Here is a 22794-nt window from a genome sequence, read left to right as displayed (position 1 = left end):
GGTTAAGGATCCTGCATTGCTGCGAGTTGTGGTGTAGGTTGCAGACACAGCTCAGATCTGGCTGTGGCTGTCCATAGCCTGGGAACTTCCATATGCTGCGGGTGTGGCCCTTAAAAAAAATACAATAAAATTGTGATGGTTGCAATTCTATAAATATAAAAACCGCTTGAATTGTACATTTTATTTTTTTGGCTGTGCCTGTGGCATGCAGAACTTCCCTGGCCAGGGATTGAACACTCACCACAGCAGCTACCCAAGCTACTGCAGTGACCCCACCAGATCTTTAACCCACTGCCCCACAGAAGAACTCCAATTTGTATACTTTAAATGGGAGTATTGCATGGTATGTGAATTATATCTCAAGAGAACTGTTTTTAAAAATCAAGTGGCCCTTTACAGATATCGAAGTACCTCACCAGCCAAGTACCACACTTTTTTAAGGAGGACAACAGGGACAGAGGGATGGCTGAACGTCCAAGTTTGGACTCTTCCCACTATATCATGCTGTTGAGATTTGGCATAATTAAACTCCTTGTGACACCACTATAGTTATACATTTCTCTAATGTTTGAAATCATAGTTTGCAAATCTGTGTTTAACAGTTCTCCCTAATTACACCACTAACCCCTTTAGGTTAGAGACTGTGCCTGGTTTCAGTGCATCAAGATCTGGTAGAGTACTTGCTACTTAACAGATGCTCAAATGAAGGTTTTTCAGGCAGGAAAGACCCACAACTGAAGTTATATATATAAGAGCAAAGCAAAGCATGGAACCTACCATAGGGCTATCCGCCCTCTCCAATCACAGGAAAACACAAAAATGAGGAATAAAGTGAAAGAAAGGAAATAAAGACGGGCGAAATGTTGGGCATCTCCTCCCTTCCCCACCCTCCACGACGGCTGGAAAGTTCCAGAAGGGAGTCAGGCGTGTCCGATGACGTCACTACGGCCCTTGGAGACCACCACTGAGGACAACTCGCGCTCTCACTTTCCCGCCTCTAAGAAACCCCGAGTTGGGAGTTAGCGCGGTTTGAGGGGCGGGGTTACGTCACGTCCGGTTCGGGACGCGCCACTGCTGTAAAGGGAAAGTCGAGCGCAGAGGGGCGGGGCCAAGAAAGCGCGCCTTCTGGGAGGGGGTGGGGCCGGGTTAAAGAGCGCCGCGTCACGTCCGGAAGACTTAGAGCCCGTGCGGAGGCGGTGCGGAGCGTTTCGGTCCTCAGCGGCTGGGGAACCACTGCGTGGTGTGAGGCTGCGGCGGAGCCTCTAGATAGAAGGCGCGAGAGGGTGGCAGCTTCGCTTGAAGCACGTCGAGCGACGACAGCAGCCAGGAGTCATGAGCGACAGCGGCGAGCAGAACTACGGCGAGCGGGTACGTAGCAGTGGTGAAGGGGGCGGCTGCGTGGTCCCAGCTTCTTGCATCTTTTCCAGGCCCGTCGGCCTCGGGCCGGGTGATGGGGGAGCGATTTCGGTTCCGAAAACTGAGACCAGGAGAGAGGGGAGTCAGGGTTTGAAAAGCCCTCCTAGGTAGTGTCTTAACCGTGAGGGAGACTGCCGGCATGTTTAGGTGGCTTGGTACCCGAAACGGCGGTTTTTTCCGTTATGAGGTGGTGGTGGGGGGGATTAAAAATGGCCGCTGCGTCCCCTCGGTGGTGGGGGAGGGGAGCAGTATCTCGTTTCGCCGTTGGTCTCCTGCGAAGCCTCGCCGCAGCCATCTTGGGCTGGCGGGCCGGGCGCGCTGCCAGAAGCACAAAATGGCGGAGGAGCCGCGCGTCAACGCGGGCCCGACCGGCGGAGGGGCCCACACCTCACAGGGTCGCGGGGGCTTCGGGAGGGAAAGAAGCGACGTTCTGTGGGGTCTTTCGCTCGTTAGGGTAAGACAAGGTCGAATTCTGAGCCCCGAATGTATGAAATTCTAGAGTGTTCTTGGGGCCTCTTTTCAGGTGGGGGAACTAGGAGAAGTCCTGGGCCCGTTAGTTTGAGGAGATTACGCGCGGGCTTTGTGTTCGGCCTAAATGCAGTGTTTTTCTTTGATGTCGAAGAGGGTCTCAAACCCTAGATCGTTGCGGTGTCCAAGTAGACCACAAGGTCGCTGATATTTTCTTGTTTTATAGAGGTCCCCCCCCCCCCACGGGATGGTGGAGAAATTGGCGGGTAACAATTTATGGCGCCGTTGTTTCCTTTGTTTTGAGGCATTCTTGTTATGTGAACTACAGCTTGTTTTGGTGCGCTTTTAAGTTTTCACTTAAAAATGTAGAGTTCCGTGAGGGTTGGATCAAGTGCAGAAATAAGACAGTTCCTGGGCTTAAAAAGCATGATGTAAAGCTTGGTTTTGGGTCCTTGAGTACAAATGTGTAAAGATGTAAGACTTGGCAGAATCTTGCCTACTTGGAGCTTGAGATTTGTTGGAAGGGTAATGAACACCATAGAACTTGATTTTTTTTTTTTTTTTTTTTTTAAACCTTGATGGGATTAGGTTAGATGTTACGTAATTTTCCGGTAAAATCTATTCAAATATCTGGTAAATCTATTCAAAAATCTTCCACAAAGGAATGAGAAAGATTTTAGGTGGTTCATTAGAAGGGTATTGTTGGGGAAAAAAAAAACTTATTTTAGCTCTTAGAATCTTAGTGGATTTACCGTGTAACTTCTGGATTCAAATCTGATTAATTTGGCTTGAACTAATCAGGCCCCATCTTTAGCTATGCAGATGAATTTTGGCTTTATATATTTTTCCCTAAGACGTTTGATTTTTCACTGTCATCAGTGTTTGTCTGATTATTTAAGCTTTTTTGTAGAGAGAAAGCTTGGATCCAGTTCACAAGTTGTTGAAGCTGTGGCTTATGGTTTCTGCCAGTTGGGAATACTATCGAAATTAGGCGTCTGGACTGAAAAGGAAATGCTTTTTTAGTCTTTAGCTATTAAAACAATGGGTATTTTTGTTTTGAGAATACAAAATGACTAGCCTCTAATGACTGATTAGAGGAGCTCTCAGGTGAATAAACCTAAGTTGCTTGTGAAGATGAAAAAATTCCTGAATGGAAAGTTAGTGCATTTTACTTAAGGGAGGGAACCAATTACAGGAATTAGGTCCTTGGTTTGAGACCGCTCGAGAGACATAGTCCTCACGCACTAAACAAGTTTTTGAGTTGGTATGTTCTTTGTTAGGAGAAAAAATTTACGTTCTAGTGTCTCACAATTCTGTTACCTAGAATGGCAACTTACTAAATTCTTATGAAAAGAGTGTTATAAAATAACTTAAAGTTACTGTCAGAAATTGATATTTTGTCTTAAATAAGTTTTGACTTTCTGGAAGAGATTTCTGAACTTTGAAGTTGTGGAACACTTCCATGTTTTGTTTGGCATTTGTTTTGTCTGTAAATTGCTTTCCAGTTGGTGTATTGAAACTTGAAGTGGTCAGAATAGACCTAAAACAAACGGTTGGGACTCCCAAAGAATGCTTGGCAAAACCAAAATCTCAGTGGAACCAATTTAAATACAATGCCATAAAAAATACTAGGTAGAATAGTCAAGTTTGCTTGGCTAAAAACTTCTTTTGAAAGGGCCTTAAAACAGTGGGAATAAAAGTTGCATTCAGGGTAATGATCTTGGACACGACCTGCTGTGAATAGCTTCCCTGGATCTTCAAAAATTACTTTGATTCTACTCTAAGCTTTCAACATTACAAATTGTTAGTGTAAATCACCAGTACTTAAACAGTTTAATCAATTAGTCACCGACAAAACTTTCAAGCCTAAATCATGCGCCCTCCCCCAGCTCTAGAAATGTCTTGTGTCCTCACCCACCCCCAAACCAACCCGGAGGAGGGGTGCAAGCAATAATTATCCTGTTTGTTCATAAGTAAGCATATTTACTTATTGAGTAAATATTGATACTTAGAGATGGGGTTCTTTGTGTTCCCTTGTCAATATTCATTTACAAATTGAAGTTTCTTCCAGGACATTTTTTGCAAAGAAACTTGACTAGCACCTTTGGGAAAAAGAGGTACTCTTAACAGATATGTCATGTCACAATTTGGGAGAATAAGAACATGATAAAGAGTCAGTAGCCAAGTTTAGAGGTTCATGGTAATGGTGAGGTTTGTGATAAATCTTTAAAGGCCCCTTTATGGTCACAATGTTAAGAGTATGGTGAGGTTTGTATGTTTGGTATTGATCGTGGTATAATGTTTTACCCTCCTAAATTGTAGTTTCTTCAGCTTCTGCAAATGGGTCTTTACCTAGAGAAACCAGATAAACTATTGTATGGACCAGATCATTTAATTTCTGTCATGTTAATCAATATTGCAATAAATATTCTGATAGAATAGTGCCTATTTTTGTAGGATGTGTTTACAATATGGGTATATTATCTTTAGTCTTACTCTCTGTAGAGATGAATAGCATCTGGATATCATCCCATCAAACTGTCTTTCAGATTCTGCAGTTTTTCTCTTCTTCTGCTTAATCTTTTTGGTTGTCTTTGAATTCTGTTTTTAGCCCCTGACTCTAAATCCTAATTTTCAAAACAAACATCTCAATCTATTTCTTTCTGAAGAATTGTAGCCATTGCACCACGTTCCTTTAATAGAGGATTGAATTAATCACTGGGTGGGAGGAAATCCGTTCACCACCTTGTTTTATTCAGGGTGAGTCTTGTTAGGCACAAGTCTCTTGAAACCAGGTTGAAGGATATTTTTCTTGGTTTTAACTAAGAATGCTTTAACATTATGAGTATGGTGTGGAACTGGAAGGTGGCATTTTCAAACAGATTACAAGGTAAGTACTACCAGTTTTGTCCAAAGATTGAATGGGAACTCAGGTGATGAGAATGGATAAGTGAAGTTCGCCTTGTATAGCCTTTTCCCTTTGTTTATCCCCAATAAAACCCAAAGCCTGAGTGATAAATATTAATACTTTCATAGTTCACATTTTGCCCAAGAGAAGGACAGTGCTACAGCTGTGTGTACCTTTTGAGCCTTAGCATTGTGTGTTACGTTGTACAGTTTCTTACAATTAATCTTATTTTCTTACAAGGTATAGTTATGAGGTGGTGATTGATTTTTGGGAATTGTAAGTGCTTTACCCACTTGAGTCTTGGGAGGTGTGGGTTACATACATAGAGTGAGATGTTGTCACATAGTCTTGTTATGAAGCTGGGGTAGGGAGAATTGTTCATTATAGCGAATTTGAGTTTTCAAATTCCCAAAATCTTTGCTTTGAATTGGGTTTTGGAGGTTCTAGTCTGATTTTTATCAACAAGATTGCTGAATATGACAACATGGATGTGGACCCCTTTTTTTGCATTTGCACTGATTTTTGTGCTTAGATAATTAGGTTAAAAAGTGGTATTTCAAAAAAAAGTAAAATATGCTTGCACTTTAGCTATAAATTCAGTCTGCTGTTAAAGCCTTGACTTAGAGTTGATTTAGGCATGTTGGGTGACAGTTTTTCCGTAAAATATCTGTCTTAGAGGATTTTCCAATCCAACCAGCCTTCTGGTAGGTTTCAGATTAGAAAAAAATAAAATAGTGCTTATGTTGCTAAGAGCATTAATCTTTATAGTAGAATCATTGAGGGGTTTTTTGGCCCCCTCCCGGTTTTTAAAATATTACCTTGTCAGTCAAGCTAATGAGTTTGCATATGTTTTCAATGTTACATAAACTCCAGTTGTAACCCCTAGAATCATTTTTTTTTTTAAATTGTTTTGGTGATGCAACAAATTTCTGCTTTATTCTGAGTAGGACCTCTTCTTAACCACATGTGTATAAATTGGGCCAGTCTTCTGGTTTTATGAAGTAGCCCCTTGAACTTAGCTGAGTTTAAATGAACCTAAAATTTACATTATTTAGCAGTGTATTTTGTTCTTTAGATATAAAAGAAGAAAGTTGGGAAGAGGTAATGAAATAACAGCAGGAAGGCATTCATTTTGAAAAGCTGTGATATCTAGAGTTATGGCCTCTATTCCAGTATCTTTTGCGTCTAAGCCCTGTATCTGTATTTAAATTTTAGGAGGCCTTAGAGGAAACCTGCTTGGGCATTCTGATTCCACGATTACATTTGTGTTGCCAGTATACAGTTCCCATTACATTTTAGTGATGGATATTAAAGGAAAGCCAATTAATGTGACTCCCTTAAAAAGCTTTTTAAACTTTTTCCTGGATTAAATAAAATAGTAACTTTGAAAAACTACACTGAAAACTATGCTTGCCCTCTTAGAAAAGACATTGTAGCCATACACCGTTGTCTTTGTGATCAGATAGTCTTTCTTCTTTTTTAAAAGAAGTTTTATTTTCTGAAAAAAATAAACTAGGAGAGGAAATTGTTGACAGTGAAATGAAAGGTCACGAGGTGAACAGGAAAACTTGAGGGTAGTATTTTGTTTAAGGTGTTCAATAGACGCTATTATACTTTATTGATCTCTTAAGGGATATTGAGTCTTTAATAATTTCAGCACGTCAGCTATAATTTTCTCCCAATATTGCCACCTTTAAAAGTAGGATTGCTCCTTTGGACTTGGAAAGATTTTAATACTTTATTCATGGTGGGGGGTGTTACCAAAAAGTTCTTTGAAAACACCACTGTTGGATTCAAGTTTGTTCTGTTTCCTTCATAGCTACTTGCATGTAGTTGTTGGTTGACTTGATTTGGTCTTTTTATGATTTTAGTTCTAAATTTAGTAAGTTGGGCCATTCATGATATAAAGTCTCACTAGAGCAGTTTTCTAGGGGTGGGTTGAACACTATAGTCCATATTATCAGATTTCCTTGATAATCATTTTTCTACAGAGCTACTTAATGTAGTACAAAAATGTGTGACGTTGAATACATTTTTCTTGACCGTATCTAGACAAGTCACAATTTGTAAGCTTCTTCAACCCTGAGCCTTGTCATCATTGTGCAAATGAATTGTCCATGCTCTCCTTTCTTGCACTTTTGTGTTAATGTGTCACTTTTTGACTAGAGATGTGCTTTTGACACTTAACATACTTTCTATTGAATACCATAAGTGTGAAATGTAATTATAGTTCTTAAAATGTTAGATGAACAGTAAATGTTCAGTCGTGCACTTCACATTCAGTTTAAGCATGATAAACCTACTTGGCGTAGACAAATGAGATTGATTACTATATATATTTTATAGAACCAACAGGAAACTAGTTTCAGGGTTTTTTTTGAGCTGCGTATTCTAGCTTTTCTAGAAATCCAAAACAACAAAAGGGATTTTTTTTCTAGTTTCAGTTTTGGCACTGGATTTTATCCTGGAGTTTTAAAATATTCTTCATCCTGTTCTTTTTCTATTAAGGTTAATGTTGAAGAAGGAAAATGCGGAAGTCGTCATTTGACAAGTTTTATAAATGAGTATTTGAAGCTCAGGAATAAGTGAAGCTGAAATTTGAAAAAATAAAAGAAAGAATGCATGCTAATTATCAGACCAGAAGTCCCACTTGTAGAATATTGAGCAATTTGTGTGAAGTGGGGAAGATGAAAGAAGTCAGAATTTGAAACGGAAGAATGAAGAAAAGAAATAAAAATGAAGTTAAGATAAGAAGTAATCTGGAATCAGAAAGCACTACGCTAAGTAATTACTAGTCTGTTTATGTGTCCCTGTATATTTTTGCTAAACATGCATGCATTATTTGTTTAATAGAAGAAAATATATACAGGGTAAAGAAGTGCCTTCCAGGGGAAACGTTTAAATTAGGTAATTCTAATTTAACTTCTTAGTCAAATGATTGAAATGCAACCTTAAAAAACAACCCTTGTAGTCAAATAGGCAGGAATGAGCGCTCCAGTTGGGTAACAGCTGGCTTCATGTTGTCTCCTAGATTTTTCATCTCTCTGACTTTGCTGGCCCTGGGACATGAGTTGAGTACTTGCAGAGTTGGAATTGGTGGTCTTGTGCCACCCCCCCCTTGAATTCTTAAAATGCGTTGGCCCCTATCCTTCAGTACAGAGCAGTGTATAGTAGAATGTTTTCTTAAGTTTTTCAAAGTTTTCTTAAGGAAGGTCGCCAGGATGGTTACAGAACCAAACCCCCAAAATCCAAGCAAAGCATTGAACAGGATACTTCCTTTTAGCATTTATGAAAATAGTTTCTTTCTAGATAGCAATAGTGGAAAGCTATGACCATTTAGGTCCTAACTTTAAGATGCATGTATGCTAAATTCACAAGATAATTCTTAATTCTTTTCTGTTTAATGCTCATTTCAGCTGAATGACTGGGGTTCCTGCTAAAAAAAAAAATTATGGGGCTTCCCATAGAATGAGGTGGGTCACACGAGTGAACAGGATGTTTAAACTCAAGAGTGGCAATAATAGTAGAAACTTTATTCTCTTTTCTCATTTTCTGCTGTTAACATTTAGCTGTTAAAATGAGAAGTAGCTTTTTTCTGGTTCCCCACTCTCACCACTTACTGGGAAAATAGAATCCAAAGTTCTGTCATTCTCCCTTCTATGTGTGTTGTTTTAGCTGAATAGAGGAGTCAAATGATTGGTACAATGTTGGTAACTTTCACTTGAATGGGAGTACATGTGTCAAAATAAATACCTGGTAGTAACCAACCAAGAGATGTCTCCTGTCCTTTTGGTAAAGTCAAGTCACTTCTTCTCCCTGAAATGAAGATAACCTAAAAGACTTTCTGAGAGTAGTCAGAACTTAGAGCTCTTGTGAAAAGTGGCTAAATGACATTCTAGAAAGATCCATTTTCTGAGACTTTAGGACCTATTGTTAGTGCTGCGTTGGTGCTTTTTATAGTAGTAATTCTGTGTCCTACAAGCAGAAGAAAATTACTCCCACGTTATAGGTGTTAGTTTTAAGAATTTGCTTTGCCCTGATTATCGCTTTGTAAAATTTGCCATGTACAGACTAATTTAAACATTAAATTGAAACTCTTAATTTTGTATTCCAAATTACTTACAACTTAGGCAGAGAGCTGTGGCAAAGGTGACGTGAGTAGATGTCATGTTTTTATTCAGTTCCATGGATTCCTTTAAGGTCCTAGGGATTCAAAAAGAGAAAAGACCTATTAGCCCTGTAAGGGAAAGGAGCTTGGAATTCGAATATATGGCCCAAGCTGAAGAGCTTATTTTATCTTAGTTTACTTTGTTTTATTTTATGTAGAGCAAAAACAAAATTTGATGCTAGGTGGACCATCTCATCTATTCAGGTTTTGTTCCTCCCTTTTTACCCTCTGCCTGGGGAGTAAGGGGGAGTCAGGCCTCATTTCCTAGGGCAAGCATAAGGTACAAGCCCACAGGAGGGATGATTAACGCCAAGGGGCAAATGGGGCAGAGAGAGTGACAGAAAACAAGGTTCTGAGAACGTGACTTTACCAAGAAAAATAGGATGTGTAAGAAGTTTCTCAAGTTGATTAAATCAGTGAGATTTGAAGCATCGTAAACATGTATGGTATTTTTAAGAAATGTAGGTGTCCAACTCCAGGCCTAAAGTAAGCTCTAGTTAGGGAATCTCTATTTTTTCTGCAACTGGTTTTTAAAATAATACATGAGAAACTTAGCGATTTGGATGGTTGTTCCCACTTCTGTCATCCCTTTCAAAGTTTTTCTAAGATATATCCCTTTCTCAGAATAGGGAAATACAGGTTGATATTTTGTTGGAAGGCTGAGTTTATTTTTTCCGTGTTGTGTTCCCTATTCTTTTGGCTATATGTGACCAAGATCCAATCTATAAGAACTTGATTTCCTTGAGCAGTGTTCAGGAAATTTTTGTTTTTAATGTTATTCATGCAGACTTTTAAGTTCATGATCCTTTTCCTTGAGGTATTGATGTTCAGAGTAGTGCTTCTTTTGGTAGGGCTTTAATGTGTTGAAAGTATATTTTGTCAGCCCTGAAAGTGGACTTGGAGTTTTCCTGTTGTGTATGGGTTTTCACAGCTGGTTTTTACAGATTTGACCAAGGCTTAAAGTTAATTTTATGCTTTTAGATTTGGTTAATGATTTTAGATTTGTCATTTCTTCTAGACAGATGAAAATATCCTCACATGTATTTCCAAACCAGCTAATGGCCGACATACCTATTAAAAGGGTTTTAACTTTAATGGTCCCTGACGAGAAAGGTAGGAGGGAGAGGCGATGTTTCTGTGTTAGCCTAACAAGTGTCAGTAGAGAAGGAAAAAAATCTTAGCATTAGTATTTCCCCTGTTCCTGGTCTAAGAAATGATTGCTTACAAAATGCATCTGCATATAGCCAATTAGTTTTAGAGGCTGGGTGGAAAGTCTTAGGATAATTTTGCAAATACTGTACCTTTGACCCTTGCTCTGCTAGAATTTCAATGGGGAACTTCATTAAGATTTATTCTTAGGCTTAGAAGTACTTTCTTTTCCCTCTTGGTGGACAGATGGGTAAAGCATCTCAGGTTGGAATAAGGCTTTTCTGTTTAATAAATCAAAAGAATCTTGACTTTTCTACTCTCCCTTTTCAGATCCCTAGACTAACTGGTAACTACAGTTAATTTATTGGTAATCTTACAACTCTTACTGTGAGGCACCCATATTCTCTGCCTGCCAGAGCAAATTGTTTTCTTTGGTTTCCATTAAAGGTTATAATTATTCCATGAAATAATCTTTCTAGCATTGGAATAAACAAAGGCATTCAGTTTAGTAAATAATTTTTGGGTCTTTGTTTCTGCCTTCTTTCTCTTCTAGATGAGCGTTTTGCCTGTTGAATTGATGGCAGAAACTCCACCCCCATTTTTGAGAATTTCTTTTCTGAGGATAAGGAAGAGATGACTTGTGCTTTTAAATATGTCAGCATTCAGAATATTTGCCAGAGAAAACCAAGGGACTGTTAGTTGGGGGTCCCCAAAGCCATTGTACATCTTTTAGCCATTCCATGATGATACAAGCAGCTATTATCACTAGTAATTAAGAGTGCCATCTTTTTAGTAATTCATGGCGGGAATGGGGGGAGGCTCATTTCATATCACTTTATACCATGTTTTGCAATGACTTTGAAATCTTACTGTAAAGTTTATAGGGTTGTTTGGGATATGGAGACCAGAACTCAGTTTGGCCCACAGAATTGTTCGTCCCTGTTCTAAACTTGAGGCTTTAATTTGTCTCTTTTGTGTTGCATGTAAATTTTATCCCTGAGCATCGTAGGAAGGATCTTCCAAATTTTCTGCACTATGCTGTAAAGTCACAGAACATACCCTAAAATGTTTTGGGCTGTGATTTTAAAATAATTTCATATTTTCTATCCTTTCAAGAATGGCCAGAATAATTATTCTGAAGGTCTACAGACCTTATGCAGCTTCAACATTGATTCTTATTAGTGGCTTATTATAATGTTGATTCTTTTTTGAGTTTGGCCATTTCTGTTCTATCTTGAGCAGGAAGATTCACTGGACTTCACACCTTTTAATTTGCCTATAATGGCTAACCTGCTTGATGATACCTTGGTTATATATCACACTGAGTGGATTCTCTTGTCTTTTCCACTGTTTCTATTTTGGTGCCCTGGCAGAACATTTCCTTGGGTCTAGTTCTTACTATATAATAGTGTTTACTTTTCCCAGTAATTAGGTGATTATGTACCTTTGGTTCATTGATGAACTACCTATTCTATTTACCTATTTCTTTGCTAGTGTCTTTTAGAGGTCTTTTTTGTCCTGCCTACCTACCAGCTAGTATCAGTCTTGATAGGGTAAGCTTAGAGTGTACAGTGTATACCTAGATTTTGGTTTTTAACCTATATAATTCCTGGATATTCTCCCTTAGATTAGGAGCCCCTGATCTAAACCAATTCGATTTGACTGTGTCCTTTATGTAACTTTACTAACTGCTTATTATCAGTTCTCCATCAGTTGGCTGTGACTCATCTCCACATAGCTGAGGAAGCTGTACCTCTCTGGTACCCTCTTAAATTCTTACCTCTGCGGTTTACTGCCCTTCTATTGTAACTCCATCTAGTTGCTTTGAGATTCTTAAGGCCTTCCTACCATGGTTAGATGGACAGGTCTAAGATTTATTGTCCTTCAAACTGGTCTGGCTTTCCACTAGGTTTCTCCCTTTCTCTCTGCGACTTGAAACAGATATTATCCTTGTCTTTTTTCCCCCCACTCAACAGTAAATAAAACTTGAAGTGTTGAGGTCTTATGGACAAAAAACAAGCATTTTACAGTAAGTTTTATGAATTTCATAGGGTTTTTTTATTGATGTCAACTTGATTGAAATAGTTATAAGGTATAGGTGTCATAGTTATTAAGGTTCTTTCTCACCCTAGTCTTACTATGGAGTAACTTTCCCAAAACATTCCTTGGGCAGTTCCCTTAACTGCTTGGCTTTGGCACCCATTTCTGAAGAGTGGGGTCAGTTAACTCTTATCCCTGCTCCAAAAAAGGTGGAAGTTCAAGTTAATTGGCTTGTGTCAGTTGGAGCAACGTAACCATTATACAAGGTATATTCAGTTCCTGCCCTTACCTATGTTTTCTTATCTTGGAAGGGGATTGCTTTCCCTCACCATTTATCTTACCACAGCTTATTTGTTTTTAAAATTGCCCAGAAAGTATACAAATTAAACTTTTGACATCTACGTGTAGGAATCCCGTTCTGCTTCCAGAAGTGGAAGTGCTCATGGATCTGGGAAATCTGCAAGGCATACCCCTGCAAGGTCTCGCTCCAAGGAAGATTCCAGGCGTTCCAGATCAAAGTCCAGGTCCAGATCTGAATCTAGGTAAGAAAGACTGTCTTGGGGTTTTCTTGTTACTCTTAGCTTTGAAATTGGTGCGTGCTTTTGTAAACTAGGAAGATAGAGAGGGTTAGCTCATTTGTTGGCTTATTTAATATTGGTACTAGAAACGAACTTAAGTGATAAGTTCTGGGAGACAGAAGACTTAAGTGGTTAAGAGCCTGGGCTTTTGCCGTTAGGGTTCAAATCTTACCTCTGTTTTTTCTGGCTTGGGAGATTAACCTTTTTCAGTCTTAGCTTTCTTATCTATAAAAGGCAAGTTAGTTAATAGTACCAATTCTTCAGAATTGTTGTGTGAGGATTCACTGGGTTTAAGTGAACTGCTTATTAGTGTGGCAAATAGACTGCAGAACATTGGCTTTTAGTAACTGCAATTCTTGATAAATAGGTATAGTCTAATATGACAAACGTACGTATAAAACAAAACACCTTAACAGAGTGCACTTTTTTAAAAATGTTGGTCAAGAGTAGGCCATATGTCCTGGTTTGCCCAGGTCAGCCCCAGTTTATGCCAATTGTCAGGCATAATTAATAGCACCCCCCCTTCTCTCTTACAGTGTATCCTCCCTGGTTTAGATGATAGTTTATATGTTCACTGTAGTTGAGAGCAACTGGTTGATTTTTAAACGCTACCGGACAAAACTACTGTGAATGGTGATTTTTATCTTAAGTGAGTGGTGGGCATATATGCAAGAGGCAGAAAAATAAGTAGAGGGTGGTATTCTGAAGGGGAAAGATGGGAACAAATAAGGCTAGTATGAAATGTTGCTTGTTTTAGAAGTTTCGGAAGATTTTGAGTATGTTAAATTTAATGTTTTTAAAGAAATATTGAAAGAGAGCTTTAGTTAATAATGGTTTGGGAACTCTTCTAGCAGAATTGAAATGACTAGATACAGAAGAAAAGCATCGATCTCACTTCATTGGCACCATGTTAGTATATGCCTGGATTGTGTTCCGCCTCTTGAGTTCTAGAGTGTTAAAAGAATTGAAAGCCGTATCTTACTGTCAGCTATTTAGTCATAACCTTGAAGCCTTTGTCTTTCAGGTCTAGATCCAGAAGAAGTTCTCGAAGGCATTATACAAGGTCACGATCTCGGTCCCGCTCCCATAGAAGATCCCGTAGCAGATCTTACAGTAGAGATTATCGAAGACGGCATAGCCACAGTCACTCTCCCATGTCGACTCGAAGGCGTCATGTTGGGAATCGGGTAAGATGAGAAATAGGTTTTTGAAGCAGTTATAATATATAATAATACATTCCCCTTTCTTTGTGCTTTGTTTTACTTGATGGATGTTAGAACTGCTATTATTTGATAGTGGAGCTTTAGCACTAGTTACCTGTAGAGATTTTTTTTTAGTGCTTTGAGATTATCTCTTAAATAGTATCTCCCACTTAATGGTATCCATTTGTGTTATCAGTCACTTTGAAGCAAAATGATTTCACATTGGTGTGAGTGACTAAACCCAGCAAAAAAAAAAAACCCCACTGTGCATTATTGCTACGGTTTTAATAGTACACTGTTATATAACATATCTATATGTTCCATACTAATGTTAACTCAAATTTTCTGGGTTTAAAGTAATTTTTTATAGAATGCTCTCCTGACTTACCCATTTAATTTTAGGCGTGTTTCTTCCAGGTATTAAGGCTTTTGATGTTTCTGTAGAACTAAAAGAGAGCTGAACGTGTTCTATAACTTTTTGACAATTTAGAGCCTCCCATTGAATGAGTAGTATGTCTTAATTTAAAGTTTTAATGGTTTACCCTTTTCCCCCCTGGCTTATAAAGTGTCAGCACTATTTTGATTATCCTCAAGTGTGCATGTTCTGAGTGTATGGACATTTTCTTTGATTAAAGCCCTAGAAGGGGAATCCTTTGGGCAAATTGTCCTAATTGCCAAAAAAAAAAATTCAGGTTACCTGTCACTAGTATGAGCTGCCATGTGCCTGTATCCCTGCCAAAGCCCCCCACCCCCCAATTCTAAGTTGGAATTAATCTTTTTGCGGTTTTTCTTGCCCAATTCTAAATGTGCTTGTAGTGCTTCTATAACATAATTTTAAAATAGAATCTGCTTTACTTATTATCCACTTTTAGTGTTAGTGATATTTTTGGCTAATAGGTGTATGATCTCTTTAAAAAAAAACAAAACTTTGATTTATAATGTGTCGTGTTTACATTTATTTTACTATTTCCAGGCAAATCCTGATCCCAACTGTTGTCTTGGAGTATTTGGATTGAGCTTGTACACTACAGAAAGAGATCTAAGAGAAGTGTTCTCTAAATATGGCCCAATTGCTGATGTGTCTATCGTATATGACCAGCAGTCTAGACGTTCAAGAGGATTTGCCTTTGTATACTTTGAAAATGTAGATGATGCCAAGGAAGTAAGTAAAAGTTTTATACCCTGAAAAAAAAAAAAAAGCCAGTCCTTTTTTTAACTCCCAAATACTTGGGTAAGGACTTTTTCTTCTCAGGGCATATTTATGGCATATGGAAGGAAGTTCCCAGGCTCAGGGGGTCAGTTGGAGCTGCAGCTGTCGGCCACAGCAACAGGGGATCCAAGCCACATCTACAACCTAAATCATATAGCTCACAGCAGTAAGAACTCCCAAACAATTTTTGCTTTTAGTAACTGTAGCTTGAGCTAAAAGAAATGTATCCTTTGGGGAACAGATACTGAAGTTAATAATTTAGACTTTAAAAAAGGAGTTCCTGTTGTAGCTCAGTGGTAACAAACCTGACTAGTATCCATGAGAATATGGGTTCAAACGCTGGCCTCGCTCAGTTGGTTAAAGATCTGGCGTTGCTATGAGCTGTGGTATAGGTTGCACATACAGCTCAGATCCCACGTGGCTGTGGTGTAGGTTGGCAGCTGTATCTCTGATTCAACCTCTAGTCTGGGAACTTCCACCATATGCTGCAGGTGTGGCCCTAAAAAGGAAAAGGGAAAAAAATACTTTCAAGGAGTTCTCTGGTGTCCTTGCAGATTAAGGATCCAGTGTTGTCATTGCTGTGGCATAGATTCCATCTCTGGCCTGGAAACTACCACATACTATAGGCATTGCAAAAAGAAAAGAAGGAAGGGAGTTCCCGTCGTGGCGCAGTGGTTAACGAATCCGACTAGGAACCAGGAGGTTGCGGGTTCAGTCCCTGCCCTTGCTCAGTGGGTTGACGATCCGGCGTTGCCGTGAGCTGTGGTGTAGGTTGCAGACGCGGCTCGGATCCCGCGTTGCTGTGGCTCTGGCGTAGGCCAGTGGCTACAGCTCCGATTCAACCCCTAGCCTGGGAAACTCCATATGCCGCAGGAGCGGCCCAAGAAATAGCAACAACAACAACAAAGGACAAAAAGACAAAAAAAAAAAAAAAGAAAAGAAGGAAGGAGAGAAAAATATTTTTTTTTTAATTTTCAAATATAACAGGATAACAGAAAAGTGTAACAATTGGTTCTATATTCTGGTTCCGTTCCCTCCATCATATTGAGGTAAATCCCAACAGAGTCGCCTGTTTCCAGATGTGATATGAGTCTAGATACAGATATTTCTAAAATATAAGAATACTAATACTCTCTCTCATTTGGAACACAATTCAGTATTTACATTGAGTTGCTTTCTAAAATGGAGAAAAACTTTAAAAAGTGATAAAGCTGTAACCCTGGAGAAAGAAACTGGTTTTGAATGTATACTGGCAATTGTGTTTATATTTAAGTGTTAACTTAAAGCAAAACGTGGGTAAAATTTTTTAGTATGTAGGCTAAAGTGAAAATGCAGTATGTGAATCTAAAACATCAGTTAGGAAATTTGGACTTGGTTAAGGATGTTAGCTAAAGTCATTTCCAAGGATAGTATAAGGAAGAGAAAAGCTTGTGAAATTTAATGACAAGCTATCTGAGGTCAGTGTTAAGGAATTGAGCTCTCAGTAAAATTATACATAGTATATATAAAATTCTCATGTAATTTTTATGAAGATTATACTTAGTTTTGAAAACTATAAACCAGTTTTAATAAGCTGATCTACTAAAGAAAGAATTGAAAGCCAAATGCAAGTAATTGTACTTTAAGAGATTTTTGAAGGGATGTTTAAGATGTTATTTAACTTCATTTTGCTGATTATTGATGCCAAAAGATACAAGTAGGAATTGCCCAAGGTTACTAACAGTATAGCCTTCCTGGTTTCCCTAAATTTTTTGGTTACAGGACCACAGTTAGCTTTCTGAAAGATAGCATATTTTATATCTGAAATCAGTAGTGTCAGAAACTCTTTTGAGACTTAAAGTAGAAAATTACAATTATATATTTTTTTATTTATTTACTTTGTCTTTTGTCTTTTTAGGGCCACACCTACAGCATATGGAAGTTCCCAGGCTTGGGGTCCAATTGTAGCTGGCCTTCACCATAGCCACAGCAATGAGAGATCCAATCCGTGTCTGCAGCCTGTACCACAGCTCATGGCTATGCAGTGAGCCACAGTGGGAACTCCTAGAAATTGAAGTTATGTTTAGGTGGTGGGTGTCTTAGATTATGAACAAACTGCTAAGTCTTTGGTTTGGTATATTTTTTCTGTACATACTGTTTCATTGAGTGTATGTTCTCTAGATGAAGGAACTATATATAATTGAAGCTTTCTTCACACAGCCTTTTGCTTCCATAGCAGGGATCCATAAGGTTGTGTGAAGGATTAGACAGTAAATATTTTTGACTTTGAGCCATAAGCTCTGAATGACAACTTTGCAACTTTGCTCTTGTAATGTTGTAAAAGCAGCCATATGCAAAATGCAAATTAATTAGTGGTGCTGTGTTTCAGTAAAAGCATTTATGGTCACTGAATTTTGAATTTCATGTAATTTCATTTGTGATGAAATATGTTGATTTCCCTCACCTCCCCAGTGATTTAACTTTGCTTCTTTAGCCAACTATGTACTGCTTTAAAGCTATAAGCACTATCAAATCTATGGTTATTCATGGGTTGTAAATTGGCCTTTGTGGCTTTTTGGATAAACTATTTGGGCTAGTGTTTACAAATACTTAATATGAAAAAAAATTTACTAATAAGCTGTCAACCATAATTCTCTGGCCTAACTGGAATATCCAGTTGGTCCTTATTTTGGATACTTTGTGGATTTGTCCAGAGTATATATAACAATTTTCTTATTTTTTGAAGGCGAAAGAACGTGCCAATGGAATGGAGCTTGATGGACGTAGGATCAGAGTTGATTTCTCTATAACAAAAAGACCACATACCCCAACACCAGGAATTTACATGGGGAGACCTACCTAGTAAGTTTCTTTTCAGGGTTGTTAACACTGCTAATCGTTAGCAGTTCAGTTTGTTCACTTCCTCTGAGAACTATATGTAGGGGGAGGGAGGTCTTTGTCATTTCAAACTGGCTAAAGCTATATTCAGTGGAAACATTTTGTTGGTGCCACAAATTTTGATTGACACCATTGAATAGATCACATCCCTGTTTATCATAAAAATTGGCATATATTTGGCTTAGCTGGGGAATTGTTTCTCTGATCAGATCATTTTTCCCATTCGGGAAAGTTAAAATCAAGTTCGTATAAACCTTATTATTCATAGTGGCAGCTCGCGCCGTCGGGATTACTATGACAGAGGATATGATCGAGGCTATGATGATCGGGACTACTACAGTAGATCATATAGGTAAGTTAACTAATATGAAATTTAAGTTGCCAAGTAATTGAACAAATCATGTCCTGAATCAATTGTGTAATTTAAAGCAGCATTAATAATGAAGTTTTAGCCTTTGATAAAATCGTTAGCTTTAATACTAAAGATCCAGAGGTTGAACAGGATTTTATTTTTAATTTATAAAGTGAACTTTGTAAGCTGTATTTTGAAAGTCATTAGTTAGAAAGAAATTTTTTGGTATCTAAGGTAACATGCACTGGAGGGCAGGGTAAAGTGATTCTTGGAAGAGTCCAAAGTAGTAATTATTTAATGACAATTTCTTATAAATGGTAAGAGGTTTAATTTATTATTACCAAAAATATTGATACATTTTCCAGAGGTTAATAGGGAAATGTTCGTGATGCTAAATAAGAATACTAGTAAAAATGAAGTAAAGATCTCCTTTATTTTAGCAGCAGGTAAACTTGCTTTGCTTGTCAAAATGTAAACTGTAAAAAATACCACAATTAGCCTCATTTCTTATGGTATTGAGATGTGGGTGTCCCTTTTTTGGGAGCACACTATTTGGTAATGTTAAAAGAAGTTGATAATCCTTACATTTATCACTAACAAAAAGAAACTTTCTTTAAAATGGCACTTTTGGAGTTTCTGTTGGGGCTTAGCAGACTAAAAAGTCTTGGATGTGGGTTCCATCCCTGGCTTCACTCAGTGGACAGTGGATTAGCTCTGGCATAGTCTGCACGTTGCAGATGTGGCTTTCTTATATTTAGCGTTGCCGTGGCTGTGGTATAGGTCAGCAGCTGCAGCTCCACGTCCACCCCTAGCCTGTGAACTCGCATGTGCTGTACGCAGCCATTTTTTTAAAAATGGCATTTCTGTACTAAGTGACACTTAAGGGATTGGTTTGTGGAGGCTGTAAAGATCATGATCTTAGATTTTAATTCATTTTAATTCACTATTTATTTTTGATGATATTCATTCTAACCACCAGGGAGCGCTCTATGCCAGTTTGTGAAAGGGTGGCAAAAGCAGCTCTTTATCGCTTAAAGGAAACTAGCTTTCACTAGATTTATATGAATTATATATTTTCAAAAACTTAAAGTGAATGTATGTTTTTCTCTCTTCACAGAGGAGGAGGTGGAGGAGGAGGAGGATGGAGAGCTGCTCAGGACAGGGATCAGATATACAGGTATGCAAGGAAACTAAAATCTGTACAATAGTAAAATGACTCACATAAAGACATTTTCGGGTATTTTGGTAAATTATAAGTGGCATTGCCCCAAATTGGATTTGGTGAAGCTCATGAAAATACTGTAACTGAAGCCAAGATGACTGTGTGTGGCTTAATTTGTGTATTTACAGAAATTAATTGAACTTAAACTGATTATTCAGTGGTACCACTTTGTACATTAACATGAGAGATGGTAGTACAATCTTAAGAATCCATAAGATTCTTTATTCCTTATTTTGGTCTTTATATTCCTTATAGTTTTGTTAGCTTTTTATAAGCATCTCATAATAAATGAATATTGAAATTAATCTTTATTACACAAAACTAAATCACTTTTGAAGCAACTGTGAATGAAATTGGGATTTTTAGAGGGTATGGTTAAAATTAGTAAAAGTTTTTCCTTTAACATTGTACTTAACCAGAATTTAAAATGGGTTAATTAGCAGATTATCCGTGGATCAAAGCAAGAAATACTCAACCTCTGATAGTTTGGTTATGTTTGGTCCTGGGCCTGATAGTTTGCTTCATTCTCAGGACTAAAACAGAACTTGAAATCCCATGACTAATGCACTGTTTTTTAAAGGTTAGTGAGGGCCTTAGTTTGGAAACTGATAGATCATATGAATCTTCATGCAGTTTATCTGTGGAGTCTTAGATGGTCTTATCATTTGTTTACAGAAGACGGTCACCTTCTCCTTACTATAGTCGTGGAGGTTACAGATCACGTTCCAGATCTCGATCATACTCACCTCGTAAGTTTTTATATTGATATGATTACATGTTGTAATAGCTTGGCTTGTTCTGACTTATCAAACCATCAGAGATAATGGTTGATTCAAGTAGTTTTATCTATATTATATTCCTTTCCAGTTTTTTTGTAGGGTTCAAATAAGTGCACAATATATTAAAACAACCCTTGGAATCTTACTCTTGCTGCTAATTAAAATTGTATATTTAGGGAGTTCCCATTGTGGCTCAGTGGGTTATGAACACGACCAGTTTTTTTTTTATGAGGACAGCCTTGCTAAGGATCAGGTGTTGCTGTGAGCTGCAGTGTAGGTCACAGGTACGGCTCAGATCCCACATGGCTGTGGTGTAGGCCGGCAGCTATAGCTGCAATTTAACCCCTATCCTGGGAACTTCTGTATGCCACATGTGCGAACCTTAAAAGCAAAAATAAAATGATGTTTTTGGATAAAATAGGAAATTATTTAGGAGTCCCCTTGTCATTTTTGTATAGCTTGAAAACACTTGAGTGACTTATTCTCAGGTTGGGATATGTATACTCCCAGTTATTTGTTTAACATTGTTCTCTTAGTGTAACCTTTGTGTGAAGTTCTTCCTTTATCTTCATGGGAGAGAATCTGGCACTTTGGAATTTCCTATGTCTAAAATTCTCAACATTAAGTATATATATATATACCCTTGATGATGAGTTCTCCTAAGGATTGAAGCACATTTTTTTGTTTTCTTTCTAGGTCGTTACTAAGCATGAAGTTGAAGACTTTCTGAAACCTGCCCTAGAGTTGGGATATTGTTTGTGGACAATATTTTTTATTGTCTCCTGTTTAAAAAGTGAACAGTGCCTAGTGAAGTTAGGTGACTTTTACACCTTTTATGATGACTACTTTTGGTGGAGTTGAAATGCTGTTTTCATTCTGCATTTGTGTAGTTCGGTGCTTTGTTCAAAGTTAAGTGTTTTCAGAAAAGTATGTTTTGCATGTATTTTTTTACAGTCTAAATTTTGACTGCTGAGAAGTTTCTATTGTACAAAACTTCATTTAAAAGGTTTTTCTACTGAATCCAGGGTATTCTGAAGATCGAAGCCTGTGTGTAAAATGCTACCAAATGGCAAAAAGCAACAATAAAGTTTCGTTTTTACTTTTCTTTCTAACATTATCAGTGCTTAGCAGAACTGTTCAGATTAGGTCGTCAGTAGTAAATTCAAGACAAAAAAATGCCCGTTTTCCTCCAGTCCATGAAACATACCATATACTCAATATACCTGCAATTAAGTGTTAAAATTATGCTCTGTAACTCTCTACTGCTAGTATTAGAACTAAAGATCTCTCAATACAGCAAATGCTTAATACTTATATAAATGTGGATTTGTCGGCCTTTATGTAATCTGTATTATATATAGCAGGGAATAAGATAAGAGTTATACAATGTATGCCTTTAAAAGGCTATTTCTTAAAGCTGTTACAAGGGGATAATGGTATTTCAACTAAGTTATCAGCAAGTGACAATACATTCCACCATAAATGTACTCTTGTTCTTCTAGCTTTTAGACTATATGGAAAGACTGGGTGCTTCAGAGCTTGAGAAAAGAGAAGGGAACACTACACCTGTGTTGTGTATGAACTGAAGACTTTGCCTGTTCATTTTTTAAATATTATTTTCAGGTCCTTTGCTTACCAAAGGAGGCCCTATTTCACTCAAATGTTTTGAGAACTGTGTTTAAATAAACTCAAGTGAAAAGAGAAAAAGACTGGTACAACTCAGTTTATAAAGAAAATTTTGTTTTAGCCTTGCTACATATAATTAGTTATCTTAGTTTCTAGACCCTCATGCAGTATTCATTGTACTGAGATGTAACTCTTTTAAATAGATAAATTGTTCCTGGGAAATACATTTAAGTGAATAACCAGGAGTTCTCTTGTGGCACAGCTGCTTAAGGATCCAGCCCTCACTACAGAGACTTGGGTCACCACTGTGTTCAGTCCCTGGCCAAGGAACTTTTACATGCTGTTGGCATGGCAAAAAAATGAAGTAAAAAGCTAGGTGTTGGGTGGGGATGGTGTTATATTAAAATTAGTCTGAGCATTTATCCTGAAGGTGCCTGAAATTAGGTTCTTTTCGTGGCCAGTTCTAGAGAAATTGCTATATAGACAGGTAATTACAGTTTGTTAGCCTATTGATCTTTGTATTATTTAGATATAGTATGTCCCAGGTACTTTGTAAAGCACTTACCATATATTAATACGTTTAGTCTGTAGCAATCATAATGATTTAGTAGTTTACCTCAGGTGAGACAGCTATTAAAATACCAATGCCGGAGTTCCTGTTGTGGCTTAGTGGTGACAAACCTGACTAGTATCCATGAGGATGTGGGTTCAATCCCTGGCCTCACTTAGTGGGTTAAGGAATATAAATAATAAATACCAATGCTAAGATTTGCACTTGTCCAGTCTCAGTCTATAGTCT

At 37.9% G+C, this 22794-nt stretch overlaps 1 protein-coding gene across 4 annotated transcripts; it reads left to right on the top strand.

Annotated features, from left to right (window-relative positions):
- On the top strand, positions 1165-22076 carry TRA2B (transformer 2 beta homolog). 4 transcript variants are annotated; one of them, XM_021068632.1, is made up of 10 exons: positions 1165-1368; positions 7301-7576; positions 12558-12691; positions 13752-13914; positions 14903-15091; positions 17865-17980; positions 18285-18368; positions 19486-19545; positions 20266-20339; positions 21066-22076. In XM_021068632.1, the coding sequence occupies exons 4-10, from the start codon at positions 13882-13884 to the stop codon at positions 21074-21076; spliced, it is 567 nt and encodes a 188-aa protein (XP_020924291.1). In that variant the 5' UTR covers positions 1165-1368; positions 7301-7576; positions 12558-12691; positions 13752-13881; the 3' UTR covers positions 21077-22076.

Source organism: Sus scrofa, chromosome 13, assembly GCF_000003025.6.
Source record: "Sus scrofa isolate TJ Tabasco breed Duroc chromosome 13, Sscrofa11.1, whole genome shotgun sequence".
Lineage (NCBI taxonomy): Eukaryota > Metazoa > Chordata > Mammalia > Artiodactyla > Suidae > Sus > Sus scrofa.
Note: the sequence above shows the minus strand (reverse complement) of the source record. Positions and strands in the feature narration are given on the sequence as shown.

Excerpts from the sequence above, each read along its gene's own strand:
- TRA2B (XM_021068630.1), top strand. The coding sequence starts at position 1,556 with ATGTTTAGGTGGCTTGGTACCCGAAACGGCGGTTTTTTCCGTTATGAG. Across the intron at positions 1,871-12,557 it reads GGGGTCTTTCGCTCGTTAGG|GAATCCCGTTCTGCTTCCAG; the intron begins GTAAGACAAGGT and ends ATCTACGTGTAG. Across the intron at positions 18,369-19,485 it reads TACTACAGTAGATCATATAG|AGGAGGAGGTGGAGGAGGAG; the intron begins GTAAGTTAACTA and ends CTCTCTTCACAG.